Source organism: Primulina tabacum, chromosome 12, assembly GCF_025594145.1.
Source record: "Primulina tabacum isolate GXHZ01 chromosome 12, ASM2559414v2, whole genome shotgun sequence".
Taxonomy (NCBI): domain Eukaryota; kingdom Viridiplantae; phylum Streptophyta; class Magnoliopsida; order Lamiales; family Gesneriaceae; genus Primulina; species Primulina tabacum.
Window position 1 is genome coordinate 26,728,833 of NC_134561.1, and position 23,531 is coordinate 26,752,363.

The window sequence follows — 23,531 nt, forward strand, 5'->3', positions numbered from 1 at the left end:
TTGATAAGATTGGCGTTGAAATCAAAGCTTGCTTCAACTTGTCAAAACTCCCTTGGCACTCGGATCCCCATATAAACTTTGCATTATTCTTCGTCAAGGCGGTCATGGGTACCGCTATAGATGAGATCCTCGAATAAACTTTCGATAATAGCCGCCTAGTCCCAAGAAACTATGGATTTCGGTTACGCTCTTCGGTACGGGCCATTCTTTCACTGCTTCCACTTTGCTTGGATCAACCTCCACCCCATCTCTAGAAATGATGTGGCCTAAGAATGACACCCTCTCAAGCCAAAACTCACACTTTGCATATAATTTCTTATCTTCCAGTACTTGCAGTGTTGTCCTCAAATATTTACTATGCTCCTCTTTACTCTTCGAATAGATCAAAATATCATCGATGAAGACTATAATAAATTGATACAGATATGGCTGAAATACGCGATTCATGAGATCCATGAAGAACGCTGACGCATTGGTCAATCCAAATGGCATGATCATAAACTCATAATGCCCATTACGAGTCCTAAAAGCAGTCTTATGAACATCGGACTCTTTCACTTTCAACTGATGGTATGCAGAACGAAGGTCTATCTTTGAGAATGTCGATGCTCCTTGCAATTGGTCAAATAAGTATTCAATTCTTGGTAGAGGATATTTATTCTTGATAGTGACTCTATTCAGCTCTCGATAGTCAATGCAGAGTCGCATAGTACCATCTTTCTTCTTCACAAACAATACCGGTGTGCCCCATGGAAAACAACTACGGCGAATAAAACCCTTGTCCATCAACTCTTGGATTTGATCTTTTAACTCTTTCATTTCGGCAGGTGCTAGACGATAATGTGCTTTAGAAATGGGTACAGTGCCCGACATCAATTTAATAGAAAATTCCACCTCGCGATCAGGTAGAATGCTAGAAACGTCCTCAGGAAAGACACTAGGAAACTCTCTGACGATATCAACATCCTCTAGCTTCTGACGGATAGGGGCATGTGCTGTAGTGACACATGCTAGAAAATCTTGGCATCCTCGTCTCATAAGTTTCCTTGAGAACATACAATAGATAATGTGCGGCATTTGCTTGTTCCTTGCCGCTACAAAGACAAAAGATTTCCTACTAGGTGGTCGAATAAACACTGTCCTCTGCCGAAAGTCTATCGAAGCTCCATTCACTGATAACCAATCCATGCCAAGTATAATGTTGAATTCAGGCATAGGGAGTATGATGAGATCTGCCCGAACCACATCTTTTTGTAAACGAAGCTCCAGATTCTTCACAGTACTCGTACTGACCATTTGATCACCGGAAGGAATAGAAACTTTGAAACCCAATCTCATATCAACAGGCATAATATTCAGTCGCTTGACGAAAGTCTCGGATATGAAAGAGTGTGTGGCTCCCGAATCCAGCAATGTAACGTCCCAAAAATCTGAAGGTCCACGTAAATCACATGCATGCAAGTTATTAAATTTCTTTGGTATTTTATTAAATTGTTTTAAAGTATTAAATGCATGTTTATTTCATTAAATTGTGTTTAACTATTTTTATGCATTTTATGGATAATTATTACATGATAGAATTTATTTCATGAAAATTTTAAAGGTTCATGCATTATAGATTTTTAAGTTTCTTTTCGCGCTCGAACGAGAAGTGGAGACCGGAGAATTTTCAGGAAAATTATTTTATTACATGATTAATTTTTATTAATTATTATAAGATGTTTTAAAGGTATTTTTCAAGAAATTGGATTTTATTGGGTATTTTTACTGGCATGATTTTATTTTTAACGGTACGCAAATTTTATCGAATCAGGGGACTTTTTGTGAGTTCGGCTAATATTTTCAAAATCTTTCCAACAAGAAATATTTTTTGGGAGTACGTTTGGATTTAATGGGCCTACTTTTAAGCTTGTTGGGCTTAAAACCCTTTTCAAACCCTTAATTATTATATTAAGTCCCATTAATCATTTAATTAACCAACTAATTATTATAAAGTAAACTTTAAACATCCCGTGACACACCCACCCCCCCACCCACACGCTGCCGATATACGTTTCCCCTCCATTCAAATTCCCTCTCCAATCGGTTTTAACACCCAACCAGCCGACACCATTCAGCATTACCAGCTCTCTCTCGGTTTTCAACACTCCAACAGCTGAAAGAATCGGTGGTTCACTTGTTCTTGCAAAGAAAGCTTCATCCGGGTTTCCTCTCATCATTCTTGCGCTCCTAACATCATAAGGCACGCTTTGTATCTCCATTTCTGCATCGAATACGTCATATATGTTCTGAAATATATGTATGTGCATGTGTTTATCTCGATCTCTCGTGTGCTTATGTTGTCCATCGAATATTTGACATGAAACTTGCATGGTTTGATTAAATGCTCACGTTTCTGAATATTTGTGCAAGGGGCTGCTGATCTAAGGTCTTAAGGGGCTGTTTATGTCATGTTCTTGAAGTTCACGGACTGTTCTCGTGGCTTAGTGCAGTAGGTATCCAAGTAGATGCTAGGGCCAAGAGATTGATTGAGAGATTGGCTTGTTTTGCTTGTGGTTTGGTGATAGGATGGTGCCGGCAGTGGAAGGGCCACTCAAAGGCCTGGACCAGACTCTGGTGGGTCTGAGACGTGGCTGGGAATGGGTCGAACGCTGCTGGGGCTGCTCGCATAGTCTGCCGATCGCGTTGAGGCGACACTAGTTTGGGTAGTGCGTTGATGGTTCGAGTGTGCGTGTCCAAGGTGAGGTGTATGGAGCAGTTTCCGTGGCTCCAGCAGTTCCAATAGGGTCTAGTAAGGTGCTAGGAGTGAGCCATGGGTGTGTGGTTTAGGAAGAAGCTCGATCATGGGAAGGATAGCTCGATCGAGATGCTTTCTTGGCAAGACCCGATAATCTTCGGGAGATGGGTGTGTAGCAGATTATTCCTTGGATTGGCTTGGTTTAGAAGGTTCTTTAGGGCTTTAAGGATGAGTCATAAGGGCTGACATTTGGTGGTAGGAGAGTGGACCGAAGGATTGAAGGGGTGGAGCCATGTGTTGGATGAATGATAGTGCAAGTGGGAGTGGCCGAGATTTTAATTCACTTGTTGGACCATCAGCCGTAGGTTTAAGGGCATGAGGATAAGATTTTAGAACCATTATAGTGTTTTTAAAATATGATAAAACGTTGGGAAAATTTCGGTTAAGTTTCGAGTCGATTCGGGTTAAAACCGAGACTCCGGTCCAAGTTTTAAAACGAATCAGTTAAGTTATAGAATGAGCTCGAGTTTACGTCTAGGAATGCTTATAAAAATGTTTTGGGACATTTTAACGAGTTTGGTAAGCTTCGCGTCAAGACAGCATCCTGAGCACAAATTCATGATATTCTAAATATTCATGCATCATGTTTACGATTTTTACGCAATTATGATAAATACGGTGTATGCTTGGTTTAAAGGAAAAATTACGTATATGCATGCTTTTATTAAGTGATGAATATGATGACACGTTTTGAAGAAAGTGATTTAGTTGTGACTAACACGATGATATGATTGGAGATATCGTGAGTGAAAAGGCCCCAGAGGGAGCCCGTTTACGGGTGAAGGCCCCAGAGGGAGCCCGACGATCGTATTTCCATTGACATAATATGATGATATGATAGGCCTGGGCTCAGTTGATGGGTGAGAGTGTCGCTGATGTCCCCCGCTGCCTGGTACCGCGGTTACACGTAGATGGATCCATCGACTGACATGATGACATAATAATACGAAAGTCACAGCTAATGAACAGAATTCAAATTAAGATTTTAACACGTATATGCTGATACGATGATACATGTTATAACCATATTTTGACAGGTCGCAGTTACGCATACGATATGATAACATGATGAGACATGTTTTGACACGTTACGATTTTACACGACACGCTTATGTTCATGTTTTTAAGCTCATGAAATATATGTTGATTATGCTATTTTTCACTGTTGTGTTCTTTGTATATGTACTTGTTATTATTGGTACAGGTGTGTTGAGTCTTTAGACTCACTAGACGTGTGTGATGCAGGTGAGAATTTGGATCAGGGGACCGGAGGTGCCGAAGACTGAGTAGGCAGGCGGGATGTGCGGTGACACGACCCGAGGACCATTATTTTTCCGCATATTGATTCATGTGTTTTGAGAGGAGTTACACTTTTTTATATGTTGATGATATTACGATTTTTACACATTTACGTTGATTTTGGATAACGTTAGTTATTTTTAAACTGCATTATTCTTGGTGGCAAATAAATACGATTATTTTAAATGTTAATTTGCAATTTCGAGCTTTTAAAAAAATATTTCCGCACTTTTAAAATGGTAGACGTTTCAGTTGGTATCAGAGCAAGGGTCCTGTATAGGGTTGTGCCACCGTCAGTTCCTGCAGCTCAGTCTTCAAGCCTCAAATCCGTAAGCTTTTATGATTTAAATGTTCTTAATGCTATCACCTGCATGTTTACATGATATATACTTTGCAGTACATGTTTATGTGTCGTTATGTTTTGAAATTAGATGCTTTTAAATTTTTATGCATGCTTCGACATGAAATGAGAAATTTTATGATTTTCATGCATACTGGTTTTGTGGTGGAAATTGGACATTGGTAAGAATTTGGTTTTTGGGCGTTGAGAAAGGTTGGAAATAATTTGACTTTATTATTTTTGGTTAGAAAGTACTGATGTTCTACTTGTGGGTCATAAGTTAAACTTAAAAATTATGAATGCCTTTGGGATTTGTAGATTTTCTAAGAAATTACTGATGGTTCGTGGTTACTAGCCGAGTTAATGTTTGAGGATTCCTTGTAATGAATAATTATTCGCAGACTACGACGATTTTTGGAAGTATAAAATTGTGGAAATTATTTAGGATGCATGCTCTACCTAGTTAGATTTAAGGATTGAATTGCAGAAAATAAGAATTTTAAGGACCCAATTGTAATAACCCATAATTTGAGGACCTAAGTGCAAAATAAAATTCTAAGGGACTATTTTCGAATTTACCGGATTTTGAGATTAAATTATGAGTTTTGAGAATTTTAAGTTTTAATGAGGCTAAAATCGGAAATATTATGGGGACAAAATGCAAATTTCGAATGGTTGTAGAGCCAAAAATGTAATTTTAGAGAACAATAAGGGCCAAATTAAAAATTCCGAAATTTTTAAGGATTAAATTCAAACTTTTGGGGAACACTTGGGTAAAATCAGTAATTTTTCGAGGTTATGAGAATTGATTTTGGGTTTAATAAGCTTAAAATTTCTAAAATTTATGTTACGGAAAACCTATAAAATGGGATTATGAACGTCAAGAACTTATGGGTAATTGTTAGATTCTTGAGATTAAGGACAAATTGGATAAAATTCAAGGAAAGTAAGAAATAATTTTGCAATTTCTAAGAATTTGGGGATTCGTTTAGCAGTAAGTGAGAAGTGAATGGTTTAAATGACCGGAATTTTTGATGACTTAGATTTGAAGGAATATTTGGAACCTTGAGATATCTGGGTTATATTGTTATAAGAAATGGTAATCAAGGACATTGTAGGATGAATCAATCTTGGGCTTGAAAGTTTAAGCGTTAGTGAAATAATATTGTGGCAAATTAAGAATTTAGATTTATAATAATTCACAGTAAAGTTGATCAATTAGTTAAATTATAAGATTAGACAATAAATTAACTTATTTTTGGGATATAAGGTTTGATGTAGCATAAGTTTTAATCATGATCCTAAGAGTTAAAATTGTACCTTTGCTAGGGTTAAAATTTTTCTAGAAGGTTGGGTATGACTGATGGTTAGATTCCTTGATAGACGTTGTAAGAATTGAGGTAAACACCTTATCTTGAGTAATTTTTAAAAGCCGTTAAGAAACTTGGGATTAAGTAGATATGTGTATTAGAATTGTGTTATCTAAAGACTATTTGGGTTATGTGAATTACAAGTTTATGGGATAGGCAGTTATACGAAAATTTTGGGTGAAATAAAAACCAAAAGAGAATTAGTGGCGTTCAACATAATTTATCAATCACTAGTAGAAAAATCGAATTTTACTTCGGCAGGCTTTACTTCGGTAATAATAAATTACGAAGTAATACATTACCAATAACTTCGGTAATAACACAAGCGAAGTAAAATAATATATTTTACTTCGAATTTTTAAAAACACGGCCTTCACTATATTTTTTTATTATATTTTACTTCGGCATATCAATGTTGACGAAGTAAAAAAAATAAGAAAAATAAGTTAATGCTGAAGTAATAAGATGAACCGCGCCGATTAACAAAGAAAGCTTAACTATACTGAACATTTAGCGACGGTTTGTATTTAAAAACCCGTCGCTGATTTAATCAGCGACGGTTTTTCAAAAAGCCGTCGCTAATAGCGACACTTTTTTCGCGCATATGCGCGAGTGCCTCTGTTCTCGCATCGTAGCTACTGGCCTCCTCGCGCATATGCGCGCTCCGCATATGCCCGAGGTCCTCTGCCTACGCGCATATGCGCAAGAGACACTGCCCTCACACATCAATTTTCGCATGTAATCACATTCTAAAACCGTCGCCGATTTGGTCAGCGACGGTGTTAGAAAAAACCGTCGCTATTAGCGACGGACGTGTAAAAACCGTCGCTAGTAGTGACGGATGTTTAGAAACCGTCGCTGAATAATATCGATTATATCATATTTCCTTCACAGACGAGCTCATTATATCCATCCACATTTTCTTTCAAAATTAACCCTAACACCATGCCGTTCCACTCACCGCTGTGGGCTTCGAACCACCAACACCACCGCCGTTCCACTGACCGAGAGGGAAGCAAAACACCACCACCACCACCGTTCAAAGCACTGAGTTAGTCCGGCACCAGTTTCCCGAGGTATGGTATTGATTGGAACGATAATTGGTTAATTTCTTGTTGTCGTACCTCTGTTGAGTTATTTATTGAAAATGGCCACCACCAACCTTATCAGAAGTTTGAAATACATGGTGTTAAGACTTTATAAGTCAAGTGTATTCTATGCGGCTCACGTGTTGACAGAATTAATGCAAGCGATTGGTAGGTCTTTCGATACTGTAATTGATATATTGTTGTGTTCAAAGACTCAGTAGTCTATTGTCTTGTATTATCAAGAGCTACTAGTTGAGAAGTCCATTTCTGTATGACTCAATAGTTTCTGATGAGGTTGGTGGTTGAGATACAGACCATTTCTTTGGAGGTGCGTGTTGTTTTCTAAGGCCTTGGTTGTCCGTCTCTGGGTTCTTAATGTTCGGCATTGTCTAAAATATTTGTTGTCCCCTTCTTGTTAGGCATTGTCTAATTTTCGGTTTTTCTAACTTATATGCACTGTGTGTTGAGGACTGGACATGACAGTGTTTGTTAGTCATTGTCTCCGTCGAATTTTTTTGTTTTTCTAACTTATATGCATCTGTGTAGTCTTCTTTCGTTTGTTAGTCAATAGGTAGTCTTCTTTCATTTTTTTTGCGCTCAACAAATTAAATTGAAAATGACATTATTAAATGTAATATTTTCAGGTTTAGATCAAATTTATTGTTATATATTTCTGGTATTTTACTGTATTGAAATGGATAATTCTTGGATTCACTCGGATAGAAGGTCAAGACAGTACGAGGAGGGTGTGGAACTGTTTATCAGAGGTTGTTTAGAGAATCCCCATATTGACCCCAATTTAATTCATTATCCATGTTGCAAATGTAAAAATCTTAAAAAAAGACCACCTAAGTCCGTTCGAGAGCATCTTTATTTCCATGGTTTTAATCAAAATTATGTGAATTGGATTTCGCACAGTGAGTCTGCTGAAAGTGACAAAGTAAATTGGAGCACGAACAAGGAGCCAATTGGTAACTATCACGGACACTTTGAAACCACTAATATGTGTGAGGCAGCATATGATAACTATACAGAAAATCCAGAAGCGTTTATGGAATTTTTGGAGGAAGCAGAGAAACCTTTGTATAATGGATGTAAGCGTTACACAAAGTTGAGTGCAATTGTGAAACTATACATTGGATCTTGACAATCGTCAACGAAGATAAGAATATGATATATTTATTGGATTCAACGTCTAACAGGAACCGAGATGATACATGAAAAACTATTGTGACAAAGTAAGTAGTAGCTTATGTTGATTTTGAATACATTTAACTTATAAATATGCAAAAAAATAACTTCTTACTTTTTAAAATGTAGTGGGGTGAAGATGTACAATGCCTCCAAGGGTATTTCAAAAGGGCCAGGTTTTAAAATATTGACGGTATGTATCGTACTTATTTATGAATACATGAATTGGTAGTGGTTATTAATTAGATTGTGATTGTTGCATTAACTTTTCAATTTCATTATAGGGTAATCTGAAACAAAGTGGTTCGGTTGAGTGTGGATATTGTGTGATGAGGTACATGAAAGAGATAGTCGATTGCGATGATCCACAATTGGAGAAGATGGTGAGTTTCTTCTTGGGATAAATTTGTTGATTGATTGAGATGAATTGTTGTCATTAAGATATCACTACAACAATAAATGCTTATGATGACATTCATAAATGTCATCATATTTAATATTTAGTGACATTTAAGTTTTAGTGACACCTCCAACAAATGTCGTCTATTCCAATGTCGTCTTAAACTTCCAGACATTTTTTAATGTCATTATAAGATGTTAATGATAACTTCATACATGTTACTAATTATTCATATAATGACAATTTTAAATGTCAGGAAAACTCATGTTTTAAAGACATTTATACATGCCTTGTTATTATAGCAATAATGACAAATTTGTATGTCAGATAACATAATTTATAATGACAACTAAAAGTGTCGTGTATATTATTTATAGTGACAATAAAAAATGTCACTAATGATATGTTATAAGGTTAATTTAAAATGTCTCATTATGTAATCTGTAATGACACTTACAAATGTCTTCTATACTAGTATATAAAGACATTGAAAATTGACATTAATAGTTGTTTATAATGACTTTTTGAAATGTCTTTATATGAGTTTTACAATGACATTTTTTATGTACATGATTTAATCTTCTATTATGACATAAAAATGTCATATTTTTTGAAATGTCATCGATTTTCAATATTTTCATGATATAATATTCACGGATATAACAAATTAACATAAATACAAATACAAAATTTTAAAATAGAAATTAAATTGCTAATCAATAATTGTCATTAATTTTGCAATCATTAATATATAAGACTGACAAATTTGTTACCTCGAAAAACATCAATACCCCAACAAATGTACCAAATGTACTAAACGTATTTAGTTTAAAACTAGCAAACAATTAAGTCTTGTAAAGCAAAACATAAGCAAACTTGTGACGCGCGCATCTTCATTCTTCAGCCATCTCATCTTAATCAAAATCCAATATTCTTGTCACCTACAATAAAAATTCATATATTTGTATGGATGAGATAAAATTAAAGAAGCACAAAATAAAGACATTAAAATTTAATTCAAACTAGTGAATATCATATCAAACGATAAACTGAAAAATTATTATTTATCTAAATGCACCTAGTAGAAATCTTTCTCATTAACTGTCAACTACAAATATAATTGATATTGGTTTAAAAAGATATTAACATGACAGACATAACAATAAATACTAGTTAATTGAAAAGTTGAATATCATACCAAATGACAAGGCCAAACTATCATTCCTCCAAGTGTATCCCCAACCTTTTGTAAAAGATTATATGGCTTAATCAAACTCTCTTCTCGTTCTAGGACAACTAGAATTGTATTTCACACCAATTTGGTCCCAACGTCTGTCTTCCTACTTCGGTATTTGGATCCATGCTACGAACAACTTCTTTTGCCACAATTTTCGTCGAATCAAATAGACTTTTTATTGAGACAGAACATTCAATCTACGTGAAAGTGCAAAAAAGAAGGTTTTGATAAAAACAATTATAAAGTACAATCTACAACAATCATTATGCTAATGAGTATGTCCAGCTAGCCAGGAAACAAAAAAACATAAAGAAACATCATTCAAATTAGTTAACTCATTACAGCAAAAGCAAGAGATTTTACATAACAGTACAAACATCAGATAGAAAATTTAATTTAGAAAAATTAGTCAACATTTCCAAGTCTTTGAAACAGTAAAACACAGCCCAACATTAATCAAGAATGCTTCTAACATATACTGCTTTGCAAAACAAAAACCATGGTTATGAGTTCCACAGACATGAACCCAAAGAAGAACAAACAGATCCACATAATAAAACATATCACATTGCACTTGTTTGACCATCTTTAGTTTTGTTGTATAAATATTGGAGGAGAGAAAGTAGTTGATATCTGGAATGTAGACTTGTCCCTCATACTTAGCAGAAGTACGAACAACTTTTACTCTTGGAAAACAACTTAGGCTGAGGGACTGGGAAATGATAGAAAATGCTTCGGATATCATAGCTTGACTGGCGATAATTGCTGCAGCATTAGCCACAACAAAAGTTGGCCAATATTGTGGACCTGTATCATATCTAGATATAGATCATGTTCAAATTTTGAATGGAAAATTAGATGAGATTTAGATTTAGAATCGTGTTTTTAATATAAGAACTTGTAGGAGAGAAATAATTAACCTGGTATGGAGTCATAAAATATGTGCTTTACATGATCAGGGAATTTGGAAAGATATGCAGCTTGTCCACTATATGCAATTAGGAGAGCAAGAAAAACCATTCCCGTGAAACTAATCTGAAGAGACACAAAAAGGAAAAATATATATGTTTGGTTTTGGGACGAAAAAGAGTAGATATAACTTCAAATAGCAGAATGCATATTTTGTATTTAACTTGTCATTCCTCAAATTCAAGGATCCGTGAAAACATTATGCATTACAACAATAATCAACCCAAGTTACTAAACACATCCACTCCCGATATTATTAAACAAACAATATAATTCAATTTGGATAATTCTAATGTAGTGCACAATATGCATGCAAGATAATTATAATGTAATGCACAATAATAACAATACTTACTTGCACGGCTGTTACGTTGAAATGGCCTAAGTCAGCAAACATGGCCTCAGAATCATGTTGTCTAACATTCGATCCAGAATCATCGATCTATGCGTGAACAGGTGACAACCCTGTCAATTAAGAACTCATGCCTAATCACATGTGCATGTATAATCAATCAAAAGAAACAGCAAGAAAACCAAATCATAGACTATTTTACAGCCACGTATCCCAGTTTTAGGCAGGATGCTTTATTCCTTCTTATCATAAACCCAAATATAAGCAAATGCAATAAAACAAGATTTTTCTCGCCCACAAGAATTCAGTGTCTTCTTCACCGACAAAGACTAGCGAGAAACAATCAAAATTTGTGGGGCTTGGCTGAGTCATAACAAAAGAAATCCACACAAAGATGATCAAATGGGCTGGCTGACTCTTCGATTAATTATATTCACCCCTTTAAGTGGATTAGATAGATTATATCAAAAATTGAGAGGAAAAAATACAACCTACTGTAAATAGGCTTCAAAATTCTTATCACTGTAAATGCACAAAATCTGATTATGTAAACTTGTCACCGTAAATGCAAAAAATTCTTGTAGATATTACCGCAGAAATCTCACCTTAGATGTTGAAAATGTTGCCGGAGAAGTCACCGAAATCTCATCGGAAGCAAGCTAAAGTGCCTGGAAAAGTGGGGAAACACATAGGCTTCAAATACTTACTGAATACAACACAAACAACCAAGAATCAAAGAAAAATCTAACCGGAATCGAAGAAGAACTTGTGCGCACAGTGAACTTTGAACAGGGCTGGATCCACTCGATTTCTTCTAGATTCAGTGTAGAAAAGAGGTGCAGGGGCTTGGGGAAGAACATAATGACCTCGACGCTTCTTGTTAGGTGGTCTGGGCGGCGTCGGCGGCAGCTGGGGTGGTGAGGGAGAGAGCCAACGGCAGTAGCTTTCGTTCATTAATCGAGAATGATAATTGGGCGTGGGATGGTTCTCTCCAGCTTTTCTCGATTTTTCATTTAATTAAGTTTTTTTTAAAATTGGAGAGTAGGGTGAAGATTTTCGGTAGAAAAATAAATAAAATAAAGGTGATAATATTTGGGTTGGATAAATATTGGAGGATAGAAAATAATTGTTTCTCATGACATCAATTAAAAATGTCACGATAACTAATCTAATATGTTTTTTTATTTTACAGATTATTAATTTTTTATAAGTGTCATTATTAAGTATTTGTAACAACATTAATTAAAAGTGTATAAAAAAGTGTCACAATAGCCATTTATTGTTGTAGTGTATATTTTATTGTTGAGATAATGTGTTGCCATTGGGATATATTTTATTGTTGAGATAATGTGTTGTTGTTGAGATAATGTGTTGCCATTGGGATATATTTTATTGTTGAGATAATGTGTTGCCATTGGGATATATTTTATTCTTGAGATAATTGCTTGAGATGAATTGTTGTCATTGTGATATATTTTATATTATTGATAAAAAAAGGAAATTTTGTTCCTGATTTTCATATCTTCTGCGTTGTAATCTTAAGCTTTTGTGTTTATTCTGTTTATTGCTGATATATGTTTTGGTTAAAATACTTTCTTTTCATTTGTTTTATTTGGTGGGTTGTTGGTTTTATCAAGAAATTTGAAGCCCAGAATCATATACGGGAGTATGATTCTGGACTGTAAGTGTTGTCTTTTTTTCAAGATTCTCGTATCATTTCCAAGTGGCACAAATTCAATCTGTTCTTACTTTTAAGTTGATTTCACTTCTTCAAACAAGAAGTTGGGTGGCTTCATATTTTGTTGGAGTTTAAGGTGATTTGGTTTTGTCTTTTCCTGTTTTTTTTGTCTATATCTGTCCTTATTGGTTCCCTCATATCGGATTGAACTCGAGACTCTTGTTGTCTGCGTTTATTGGTACATGCATCATGTTAATCATATCAAAATTGTCTCATATATTAATTCTTTTACGTTAATCCTCAAATTAATATGGTTTTACTTTTTTGTGACAGCTTGTTCTTCGAAAAAAAATATGTTGTACATGGGAAATTCTTATAATTGTTTTTAAGCATGGGTTAATTATATTTGTGTTCCAAGATTAAGTTTTAATTTTCCTAGCTAGCTTGGCGGCTCATCCAGCCTTACGTATTTTATGTTTTAATCATCCAGCCTTACGTTTTTTATGTTTCAAATTTCAGTTTGCAGGATGCATCAAGAACCAATATTACACCCAATGTCAATATGACGAGGTTAGAAGTGAATGGAGTGAATTTGTTTACTCCTATGTAGGTGCTTAGATGGATGGTGTATGTTGGGACAAATATTTTGTTTGTCATTGTGGATTTTTGGATATACTTTTGGTTTTGTGGATACATTTTTTGGGTTACTTGTGGATTGATGAATATGTAATTGTGGATTCATGGATATTAATAATTTTTAGATGGATAATTTATGAGTTTAATTATATTAGTGTATTAAGTCATATATTGCGAAGTCTTTTTTTAACAATTACTTCATCAAAATAAAAAAAATGAAGTGTAATAGGTAAATTACTTCGTTGTTATTTGCAAATTGTGAAGTTACATAATATTAAATACTTCGTCAATAAGAAATCAGACGAAGTGATATAATTAATTTACTTCAACATTGTTCTGTTAAAGCGAAGTTGTTTTGCGCAATTACTTCATCAAAATACAAATTACTGAAGTCTTTCGAACCACTTACTTCGTCACTAAATGTAAATTGTAAAGTAACAAAATATAAAATACTTCAACAAATAGGATAAATGCTGAAGTTATAGATTATATTTACTTCCACAAATAGGATAAATTGTGAAGTTGTTTGTGTTTATTACCTCATCAAAATACATAACTACGAGGTCTTTCAGATGATTTACTTCGACGATTATTGTAAATAATGAAGTAAAATATTATAAACTACTTCGTTAAATAATAATTAAGACGAAGTTATATATAATATATTACTTCATTATTTACAATAATAGATGAAGTAAAACACATTTCTTACTTCGGCACCGGTCCAATTCTAGACCGGTTTTCCAAGGAAAACCGGCCAAAGACTTCAGTATTTTCTATCATACAACTTCGGTTATTATGCGAAGTAAAAGGTACATCTATTACTTCACGTCCATATACTTCGGCAATTAACTACCTTATTACTTCATTGAATACGCGAAGTAAAAAGCGATTTTTCTACTAGTGAATGAACGAATATTAAGATTCTTATCGAGTAAGAAATCTAAAATCTTGATATGGGAATTCTAGAACTCTATGGGTTATAAGTGAAGTTGATTTATTAGAATTAGTCTAATGTTAACATGGGATAACTTATTAAGTTTTATACGCTAGGATTATTTAAGCATTGAGGATATATAAGAATGCGACATTGATTTCAATGAAGAAAGCCCAAGAGTCTTAGGCCTCAACTATATTGTAATTGGAAAGAAAATAGTTTAAGCATATAATTGGGACTTGAAGGGCTTTAAAATATAAGTAGAATGTCGATATTGTATAATTGAGTTTTATGTATTAATGTACTCGAATTTAAGATTTGCAACAATTTTATATTTGGGACATGCTTGTAAATAGTTAAATTACGTAAGTTTGGTGTCGTAAGCTAAAAATTCGATTCAAGGATCTTAGGTTAATATTATTATGGGGTTGAGATAGGGGTTAACTTTTAAGTGTATTACCAAGGATAGAAGTCGATCAGTAAATTTTGGTGCTAAGGTTACTTAAGTCGAACTGTATAAATGATAATGTAATTGGTTGATGAATATTATTGGTATTGTATAAGAAACGTAAAGTGCGATAAGTTTGGATATACATTTCTACTATGAGGAATTGCGAGAAAGTCAAAATTTAAGGACATAGAGAAATAGAACTAAGTCACCATAAGATGTTTTAAGTTGCGATCCGCAAACGAGAATTTTGGTAGGCAAATTTATTAAGGATTGAGGAGACGTAAGGACAGTTTAACACTTATTTTATCAGAGTAGTGCAGCGGAAGCGTGGATTATTAGGATACTAGAATTAAGAGTCTAAACTTTTGTTTATCGAGCATAAGCGAATTTCAGGGACGAAATTCAATTTAAGGGGGGTAGATTGTAACGTCCCGAAAATCTGAAGGTCCACGTAAACGACATGCATGCAAGTTATTAAATTTCTTTGGTATTTTATTAAATTGTTTTAAAGTATTAAATACATGTTTATTTCATTAAATTGTGTTTAACTATTTTTATGCATTTTATGGATAATTATTGCACGATAGAATTTATTTCATGAAAATTTTAAAGGTTCATGCATTAAAGATTTTTAAGTTTCTTTTCGCGCTCGAACGAGGAACGGAGACCGGAGAATTTTCAGAAAAATTATTTTATTACATAATTAATTTTTATTAATTATTATAAGATGTTTTAAAGGTATTTTTCAAGAAATGGGATTTTATTGTGTATTTTTACTCGCATTATTTTATTTTTAACGGTACGCAAATTTTATCGAAACAAGGGACTTTTTGATAGTTTGGCTAATATTTTCAAAATTTTTCCAAAAAGAAATATTTTTTGGGAGTTCCTTTGGATTTAATGGGCCTACTTTTAAGCTTGTAAGTCTTAAAACCCTTTTCAAACCCTTAATTATTATATTAAGGCCAATTAATCATTTAATTAACCAACTAATTATTATAAAGTAAACTTTAAACATCCCGTAACATCCATGTGTTGGATGAATGATAGTGCAAGTGGGAGTGGACGAGATTTTAATTCACTTGCTGGACCATAAGCCGTAGGTTTAAGGGCATGAGGATAAGATTTTAGAACCATTATAGTGTTTTAAAAATATGATAAAAAAGTTGGGAAAATTTCGGTTAAGTTTCGAGTCGATTCAGGTTAAAACCGGGACCCCCCGGTCCAAGTTTTAAAACGAATCAGTTAAGTTATAGAATGAGCTCGAGTTTACGTCTAGGAATGCTTATAAAAATGTTTTGGGACATTTTAAGGAGTTTGGTAAGCTTCGCGTCAATTTTAGAAGTCCAGGGTTGGTTTCTCAGGGGCAAAATTGTCATTTTGCACCCGGGATGAGATTTTGGTCAAGACAGCATCCTGAGCACAAATTCATGATATTCTAACACGATGATATGATTAGAGATATCGTGAAGGAAAAGGCCCCAGAGGGAGCCCGATAATCGTATTTCTATTGACATGATATGATGATATAATAGGCCCGGGCTCAGTTGACGGGTGAGAGTGTCGCTGATGTCCCCCGCTGCCCGGTACCGTGGTTACACATAGATGAATCCATCGACTGACATGTTGACATGATGATACGAAAGTCACAGCTAATGAACAGAATTCAAATTAAGATTTTAACACGTATATGCTGATACGATGATACATGCTATTACCATGTTTTGACAGGTTACAGTTACGCATACGATATGATAACATGATGAGACATGTTTTGACACGTTACGATTTTACATGACACGCTTATGTTCATGTTTTTAAGCTCATGAAATATTTGTTGATTATGCTATTTTTTACTGTTGTGTGCTACGTATATGTACTTGTTATTATTGGTACAGGTGTGTTGAGTCTTTAGACTCACTAGGCGTGTGTGATGCAGGTGAGCATTTTGATCAGGGGACCGGAGGTGTCGAAGACTGAGTAGGCAGGCGGGATGTGCGGTGACACGACCTGAGGACCGTTATTTTCCGCATATTGATTCATGTGTTTTGAGAGGAGTTACACTTTTTTATATGTTGATGATATTACGATTTTCACACGTTTACGTTTACGTTGATTTTGGATGAAGTTAGTTATTTTTAAACTGCATTATTCTTGTTTGCAAATAAATATTATTATTTTAAATGTTAATTTGCAATTTCGAGCTTTTTAAAGAAAATATTTTCGCACTTTTAAAACGGTAGACGTTTCAAGCAATGCACAGGTAGCTACAACTAGAATGAATATCCTTCCTGCGACGAAATCGCTTTTAAATTCATTCATGTGGAAGCTTAAGGGATTTCGATCATTATTTTCCCAAAATTTTTATGAAGATTAGTTATTGGACCCTATTATTTCTAGGAAAATTCACAATTTCCCCCCTTATATTTTCGAATAATTGCATTTTAACCCTTCATTTTTTTGAAATTCGCATTTTAGTCCCCAAGAATTCCGAAGATTGCGATTTTGGCCCTTTAAATTTTTGAAAATTGCATTTTTTGTCCCTATTTTTCGGAAATTGCATTTTCGGTTCGAAATTTTTCGGAAATTTTCCTTTTAGCCCAAAGTTTTTGAAAATTACACTTTAGTCCCTTAGATTTCGACTAATTGCAATTTAGTCCTTAAGTTTTCGATTAATTGCAATGTAATCCCTCAAATTTTTGATAATATCAATGTACTCCCAAAGTTTTATATTCATCCATTTTAAGCCCTAAAAATTTCACTGGGAAATAATTACCTTCCTTACATAATTAAAGCTCAAAATTCAAGTCCATTTTCTATGGTTTCCATTGTCATGTCTTAACTCCAACTAAGGTTGAGCATGCGACCTAATTTCCACTAGGTTATTCCTACTCTCATATCAATTCTAATAACCAATTGAAAATTTCATGAAATAAAAGCAATATAAAAATGTTAAATAACTAGGTTACCGTTGATGAGGGTCGTGTCTCGCTCCTCCTCAGCTTCTTCTGCATGCATAACATAAGCTCTTCCCACTTTTGGCGCTTTCTTCTTCGGGCAATCAGCAGCTTTATGTCATTCTTCATTGCATATGAAGCACTTGTAGGTCCCCCACATTCACATGCCATAGTGTATACGATTACATTCCTTGCATAGTGGCCTATCCTCATATTTTGGTGCTCCAGGTTGTGGTGGTCCTGGCTTTTTCACTTGTCCTTGGGGCTTTTGCTGCCCTTGAGGTCTAGGAGGTCCCATATATGGCTTCTTATTCGGCTGGGAATTCTGCTGGTATTGCTGCCTTTTGCGCTGCATCTCAAAATCAATATCTTCCAAGGCTTGCTCGGCTTGGAAAGCATAGGCGGTGGCAGCTGCATAATCATCAGTCGAATCATCATCACGTCACGACGTATAGCAGATCTTAGACCATCCAAAAAGTGTAATTTTCTCAGCAGCATCCCTAGCAATTAGGGGCACAAAGTGACAACCCCTGTCAAACCTCCTAAAAAACTCAGCCACAGTAGTGTCTCCCTGACGGAATGTCATGAATTCCCTCTTCAAGCATCCTCGGACGTCAGCAATAAAGTACTTCTCATAAAAATATTCTTGAATTGCTTCCAAGTAAGTGTGGCGAGATTAATACCATGCTCCGCTCCTTCCCACCAAAGGGAAGCATCATCTATAAACATATAAGTAGCACACCTCACGCGGTCAGCATCTCCCATATTTAGATAGCGAAAGTAAACCTCAAGTGATCGAATCCAACCCTCAGCAGCAAATGGGTCAGTGGTGCCAAGAAATTCCTTCCGACCGAGCCTCCGGAACTGATCATATACATCGTAGAGCCCAAATTCAGTACACGTAAAACCCATGCATTTATTTAAATTGTTAAATTATTTAATTAAGATTAAAATGATTTTAGAGATGCATGATTTATTTAAATGAATTATTTTAAATTATTTATGTTTATGTGATGCACGTTAAAATGTTTCCTTGAGTTTCATGTTTCAGACGATTATTCATGCGGGGTCGTGGAAAAGAGACCGACGATGATTTTTGGAAATTTTAAAATATGGTATTTTATTTTAGTTAGGATTGGAGCATTTTAAATGATTTATTAAGTTTTAAGCATTTAAAACCTAATTTATTTAAATAGTGTTTTTTAGGATTTTAAAACTTTTAAAGGGTAGCAATTGTGTATTTAATTTTAATTAAGAGAATTGTTAAATTAGTGTGGATTAGTATTGCTGGTAACATTTTAATTAAGCAAATTTTATTCCCTTAATTATTAAAAACACACACACCCCCCAAAACTCACGCGCACACACTTCTACCCACACACACATACAAGTTAACACACACACACATTTCTTCACCATTCCATATTTTTTCTTTAAAAAAAAACTTAGGGTTCTAAAGCTTTCAGAAGCCGCCCCTTTCTTTGCAAATTTTCCAGCAAGTTTTCGTCAGTTTTCTTCAAGAAAATCGTGTCACGTTCGTCCCGGATCAACCCTAGCATCTTTCCCGCTTCGGTGTCGTTGTTTCGGTAACTTTAAATATCAAAAGGCATGTATATTCTTTCGTTTATGCATCGATCTCGTCATAGAATATGTTTTTATGTTTATTATGTGTAAAAAATTCATGTATAATGTACAAAGTTAGAGTAAAAATTGGTTGGATCGATTTTAAAACGATTTTAGATCTGGAAACTCAAAATTTGCTGTCATTTTAAATACTGCGACTTTTCGGTCGATTTTGGAAAAACTTTCAACATATAAACATAATAGTTTTTGATACCTTCGAGTTGACAGTAAATTCGTAATTTTTGGACAAGAAACGAGTGAGTTATGATTGTTTTCGTGGGACTGCTCAAACTGTAATTTTTCTGAAAATGTGTTCTTGATGAATTCTTGAAGTTTATTTGTTGCAGACTTCGTTGGGAATCGTTGGGTGATTGCTTCTGCGTTTAATTATTGTGAGTATGATGTTGGGATGATTTTTGGTACTTTGTTTCGTGTCGATAGGCACTTGGTAGCATTAGAAGTTGCAGGAAACATTTTGGTGTCAAAATGTCGTGTTCAAGGTTTGAGTTGCGTTGTATGATTTGTATTGTTGTTTTGAAGTGTCATGAGAGTTTGAATCATTGCCATAACGTCCTAGGATGGGTCTCGAGGTATTGGTTCATGGTCCGTATGTTTGAGTTAGGAGGATTAAGCCGCAAGTGTAGTGAATTCCGTTGGTTTACAATTCCAGAGCCTACACGGACCCAGAGCCGGACCCTGACCCGTCTGTGCCCTTGTTTCTTTCAAAGTGTGAATTTCCAGTGTCTACCCGGACCCGAACCCAAACCCGTACCCTTACATGGGGTCCGTGTCTTCCATGTTTAAATATATATATATATCATAAGGAAATTTGTCATTTTTGGGGGTGAGCATGATTAATACGTCTAAGTTATGAAAGATAAGTGCTTGAAATCATATTAGTATGTGCAGCAGTGGCCCCAAGCGAGATCCAAGGAATCCCTCAACGCCATGTAAGTATATTTGACGTGCAAAATGAGAAAATATTTTATTTTTGAGGTATGCTAAATGTCTTGTGACCAATTATGGACGGGTTTGGAAGTCGGTGAACGTGGCCGAGGACCTCTCCACCCCGGTAAAGCATGATCGGGTTTAGATCAGGATTGGAAAGTGGTATAGCATGACCAGGGACCAATCCACCCGGTAAAACATGACCGGAGATCTCATGTATGTGGTAGTGGATTTTCCCTGCCATCCCAGTATTGTGGTTTAGTCTGATCAGGCGCATTTATGTACGGGTCACTTGCTTTGAACATATCTCTACGCAAAATGATGAAGTTTATGCATGTTCAAGTATGTATGATGCAAGTATGTTTATGAAAAGTTTTACGATGATGCCACGTCTATGTTTATGTAATTACGTTCAAGTTTCAAGTATATACGTCCTACTTTATAGATGCATGTGGTTTTATTACGTATTACTTGTTATATCAAATTTATACATGTTGAGTCTTTAGACTCACTCGACTTTATCGATTCAGGTGAGGATGACCTTGAGAAGACGAGGGGTGGAGACCAGTGAGCCGGCTTGGACTGCGAGGGAGGCTAAACCCGAGGACCGCCCATGTTTTAAGATTTTTATGCATGTTTCAAATACTCTGGATTTTGAGGGGATTGTTAACGATGTTTATCAATTACTTTAGCAAACTTTATTTGTCATCTTTTGTCGCAAATATTTTGGATGAACAATATATTTTTATCTAAATTGAATGATGATTACTTATTTAAGAAAATTTTTATTTTTTCGCAAATTTTAAAATAGTTTAAAAGTACTGTACGTTACATACATCATGTTGTGGCCTTAGAGCACACTGAAACTGCTGCTCAAAGAGAAGCGTGTCATGCCCTCTAGTGCATGAATAGCAGCATCCCGGGTGCATTCATATGACGATCCTCAACATTCTCAAATTGTCTATCCATACTATGTGCGCATCTAGAAGGCATTATATCTGAACGTTTTCCAAATTTCTAAATGTAACCAACTTGCATTTAAATCTAAGTTTTCTTAATCATGCAGCATAAACTAATCCATTTTTGAGCAATTTTAAGCATATAAACTTATAATATCAAAAATCTATTAAACATGTAACGTAAACATATAATTCATGTAATCATGCAGGTATCATCATAAAAAAATCATATAAAGCAATTAAACTTACAAGTTGAGGCTTGATGACTGAGCTTCCCGGCATTGACAATGACACAACCCTTTGCATGAAAATTGCTCTGATACCAACTGAAACATCCACTACTTATTTTTCTTAAAAAATACTAGAAATTTTTTTCCCATTACATTTTCTTAATCGGCCGAAAACATATATATACATACAAATATATATGTATATATATATATATTATATATATATATACTTTAAAATAACCTTGCAGGATTTAAAAATAAAACAACCAACTATGTTTGAAAATCCAAAGGAAAAGAATTCAAAACATGAAATCGTAAATAGTCAACAACCTCAACGAACAATATTTCAAAAATAAACTTAACTATAACATCATCTCAAAGACCTCTAAAAACATCATAAAAGTCATAAAAATCTTTAATGTAAATTTAAACGTAATTGCGGAAAACTAGCGCTGGTCCTCGAGTTATGTTCAACTTCAGTTCAGTAAGATCAACCATCAAGTCCCTCAACATTAATATCATACTCGCCTGCATCGATCACACCGAGTGAGTCTATTGACTCAGCAAACCATAACCATGATAATGAGTAATACATATACAATCACATGCAACAGTGAAAATACTTTTACTTAACATAACATTTCATGAATATGCATAAACATAAACATTTTTCCATTTATCATATAAATTTCCTTTCCATCATATACGTATACATTTTCTTTTTCGTTAAATTCAAATAGTTAATTGTAACTTTCATATCATTTGAAGGTCGATGGATCCATCTACGTGTAACCACAGTACTGGGCGGCAAGGACATCATCGACACTCTCACCCGTCAACTGAGCATTGGTCTATCATATCATCATATCATGTCAATGGAAATACGATCGTCGGGCTTTCTCTGGGGTCTTTTCCCTCACGTTATCTCCAATCATATCATCGTATCACTGTATTAGTCACAATCACTTCACCTCCTCTAACGTTTCATATTTTTATCACTTATAAAAATTCATCATATATACATATATATATATATATATATATATATCATTTTTCTTTTAAACCAAGCATGCAACACGTCTTTTAGCGTTAACGTTTCAACATAAAATTTCATAAATATGTAACATAAAAATTTAACACATATTACAGCCTTCAGGGCACTGCCATGATGTCTAACAATTTTTGGTGCAAAATGATCGTTTTACCCTAGAAGCATAATTTTTCGTATTTATCCTTAAACCTCGGAACAACGTCCCAAATCGTTCCAAACTTATTCTAATACCTTTAAACACTCCCATAAATATTTCTTAGGCTTAAAATTTAGGTTTTCGATAATTTATTTGATTCATTTTTAAACTTAGACGTACATCCCAGTTTTGACTCGTATTGACTCAAAACTTAACTAAAGTTTACCAAACTTGAACCAATGCTTATTAACACCTAAATAAATCATTTTCAACTCAATTCAAGCCCAACAAGACCTTCGATCATGCCTAGGAAGCTGTTGTATTTTTCTACACAAGAGTCCTAGTTCTAGTGTGATTCAAACCTAGGCTAGCTTCGACCCCAGCCCCTTAGCCACACAACCAGACCCTTGTCCACCCTCTTATGATCCTAACCAGCCCATCCTTCCCTCGTACGCGAACAAGCCATGTACGGCTCCCATGGATCAACTCGTGCGTAGCCTTCGCTCCAACCCTCTTGAGGTCAACCTAGGATCATGGCTTGACCCTAATATGACCCCTGAACGCCCCTTAACAGCATCTAAGTGCCTTGCTTCCCGAAGACTCCTAGCCTAAACCCTAGTCCACCAAAATTCTAATTTTCGTTCAACATGCTTCTCCCTACTGTCCAGACCTTAAACCTTCATCTATGGACACTTAAACAAGTTGAAAAACGTCCCTTCCCATAGCCCTACCATGGCAGACCTTTTGTGCTGTTAGAGTAGATGCCCTGCAAGAAAACGGTTGGCTAGGGAATTTATTGACTCAAGTGTAATAAACAATCTTTATTTTAATATAATTTAACTTTTAATGGTTTCGTTATACTTTATCTGTATACCCATGCAA

At 34.9% G+C, this 23,531-nt stretch overlaps 1 protein-coding gene and 1 long non-coding RNA gene across 9 annotated transcripts; one reads left to right on the forward strand and one right to left on the reverse strand.

Moving 5' to 3' along the window:
* Nucleotides 1-8,214: 8,214 nt before the first annotated feature.
* Nucleotides 8,215-13,461, forward strand: LOC142520022 (uncharacterized). The gene is made up of 3 exons (XR_012813874.1): nucleotides 8,215-8,278; nucleotides 8,370-8,468; nucleotides 13,241-13,461. It is a non-coding gene; the product is annotated as an uncharacterized LOC142520022 (long non-coding RNA).
* On the reverse strand, nucleotides 9,182-12,048 carry LOC142520023 (potassium transporter 5-like). Of its 8 annotated transcripts, XR_012813875.1 has the most exons (6): nucleotides 11,793-12,048; nucleotides 11,649-11,711; nucleotides 11,047-11,156; nucleotides 10,643-10,757; nucleotides 9,684-9,919; nucleotides 9,182-9,426 (listed from the first exon to the last, which is right to left on the reverse strand). XR_012813875.1 is itself a non-coding variant. In XM_075622973.1 (5 exons), the coding sequence occupies exons 3-5, from the start codon at nucleotides 11,086-11,088 to the stop codon at nucleotides 10,132-10,134; spliced, it is 555 nt and encodes a 184-aa protein (XP_075479088.1). In that variant the 5' UTR covers nucleotides 11,089-11,133; nucleotides 11,649-11,711; nucleotides 11,793-12,048; the 3' UTR covers nucleotides 9,926-10,131. The 8 variants fall into 8 exon arrangements, 4 of the variants coding, with proteins under 4 accessions (XP_075479088.1, XP_075479085.1, XP_075479087.1 ...); XR_012813878.1 differs by lacking the exon at nucleotides 10,643-10,757; XR_012813877.1 differs by lacking the exons at nucleotides 9,182-9,426; nucleotides 9,684-9,919 and adding an exon at nucleotides 9,926-10,529 and having other exon boundaries at nucleotides 10,643-10,710.
* Nucleotides 13,462-23,531: the final 10,070 nt, after the last annotated feature.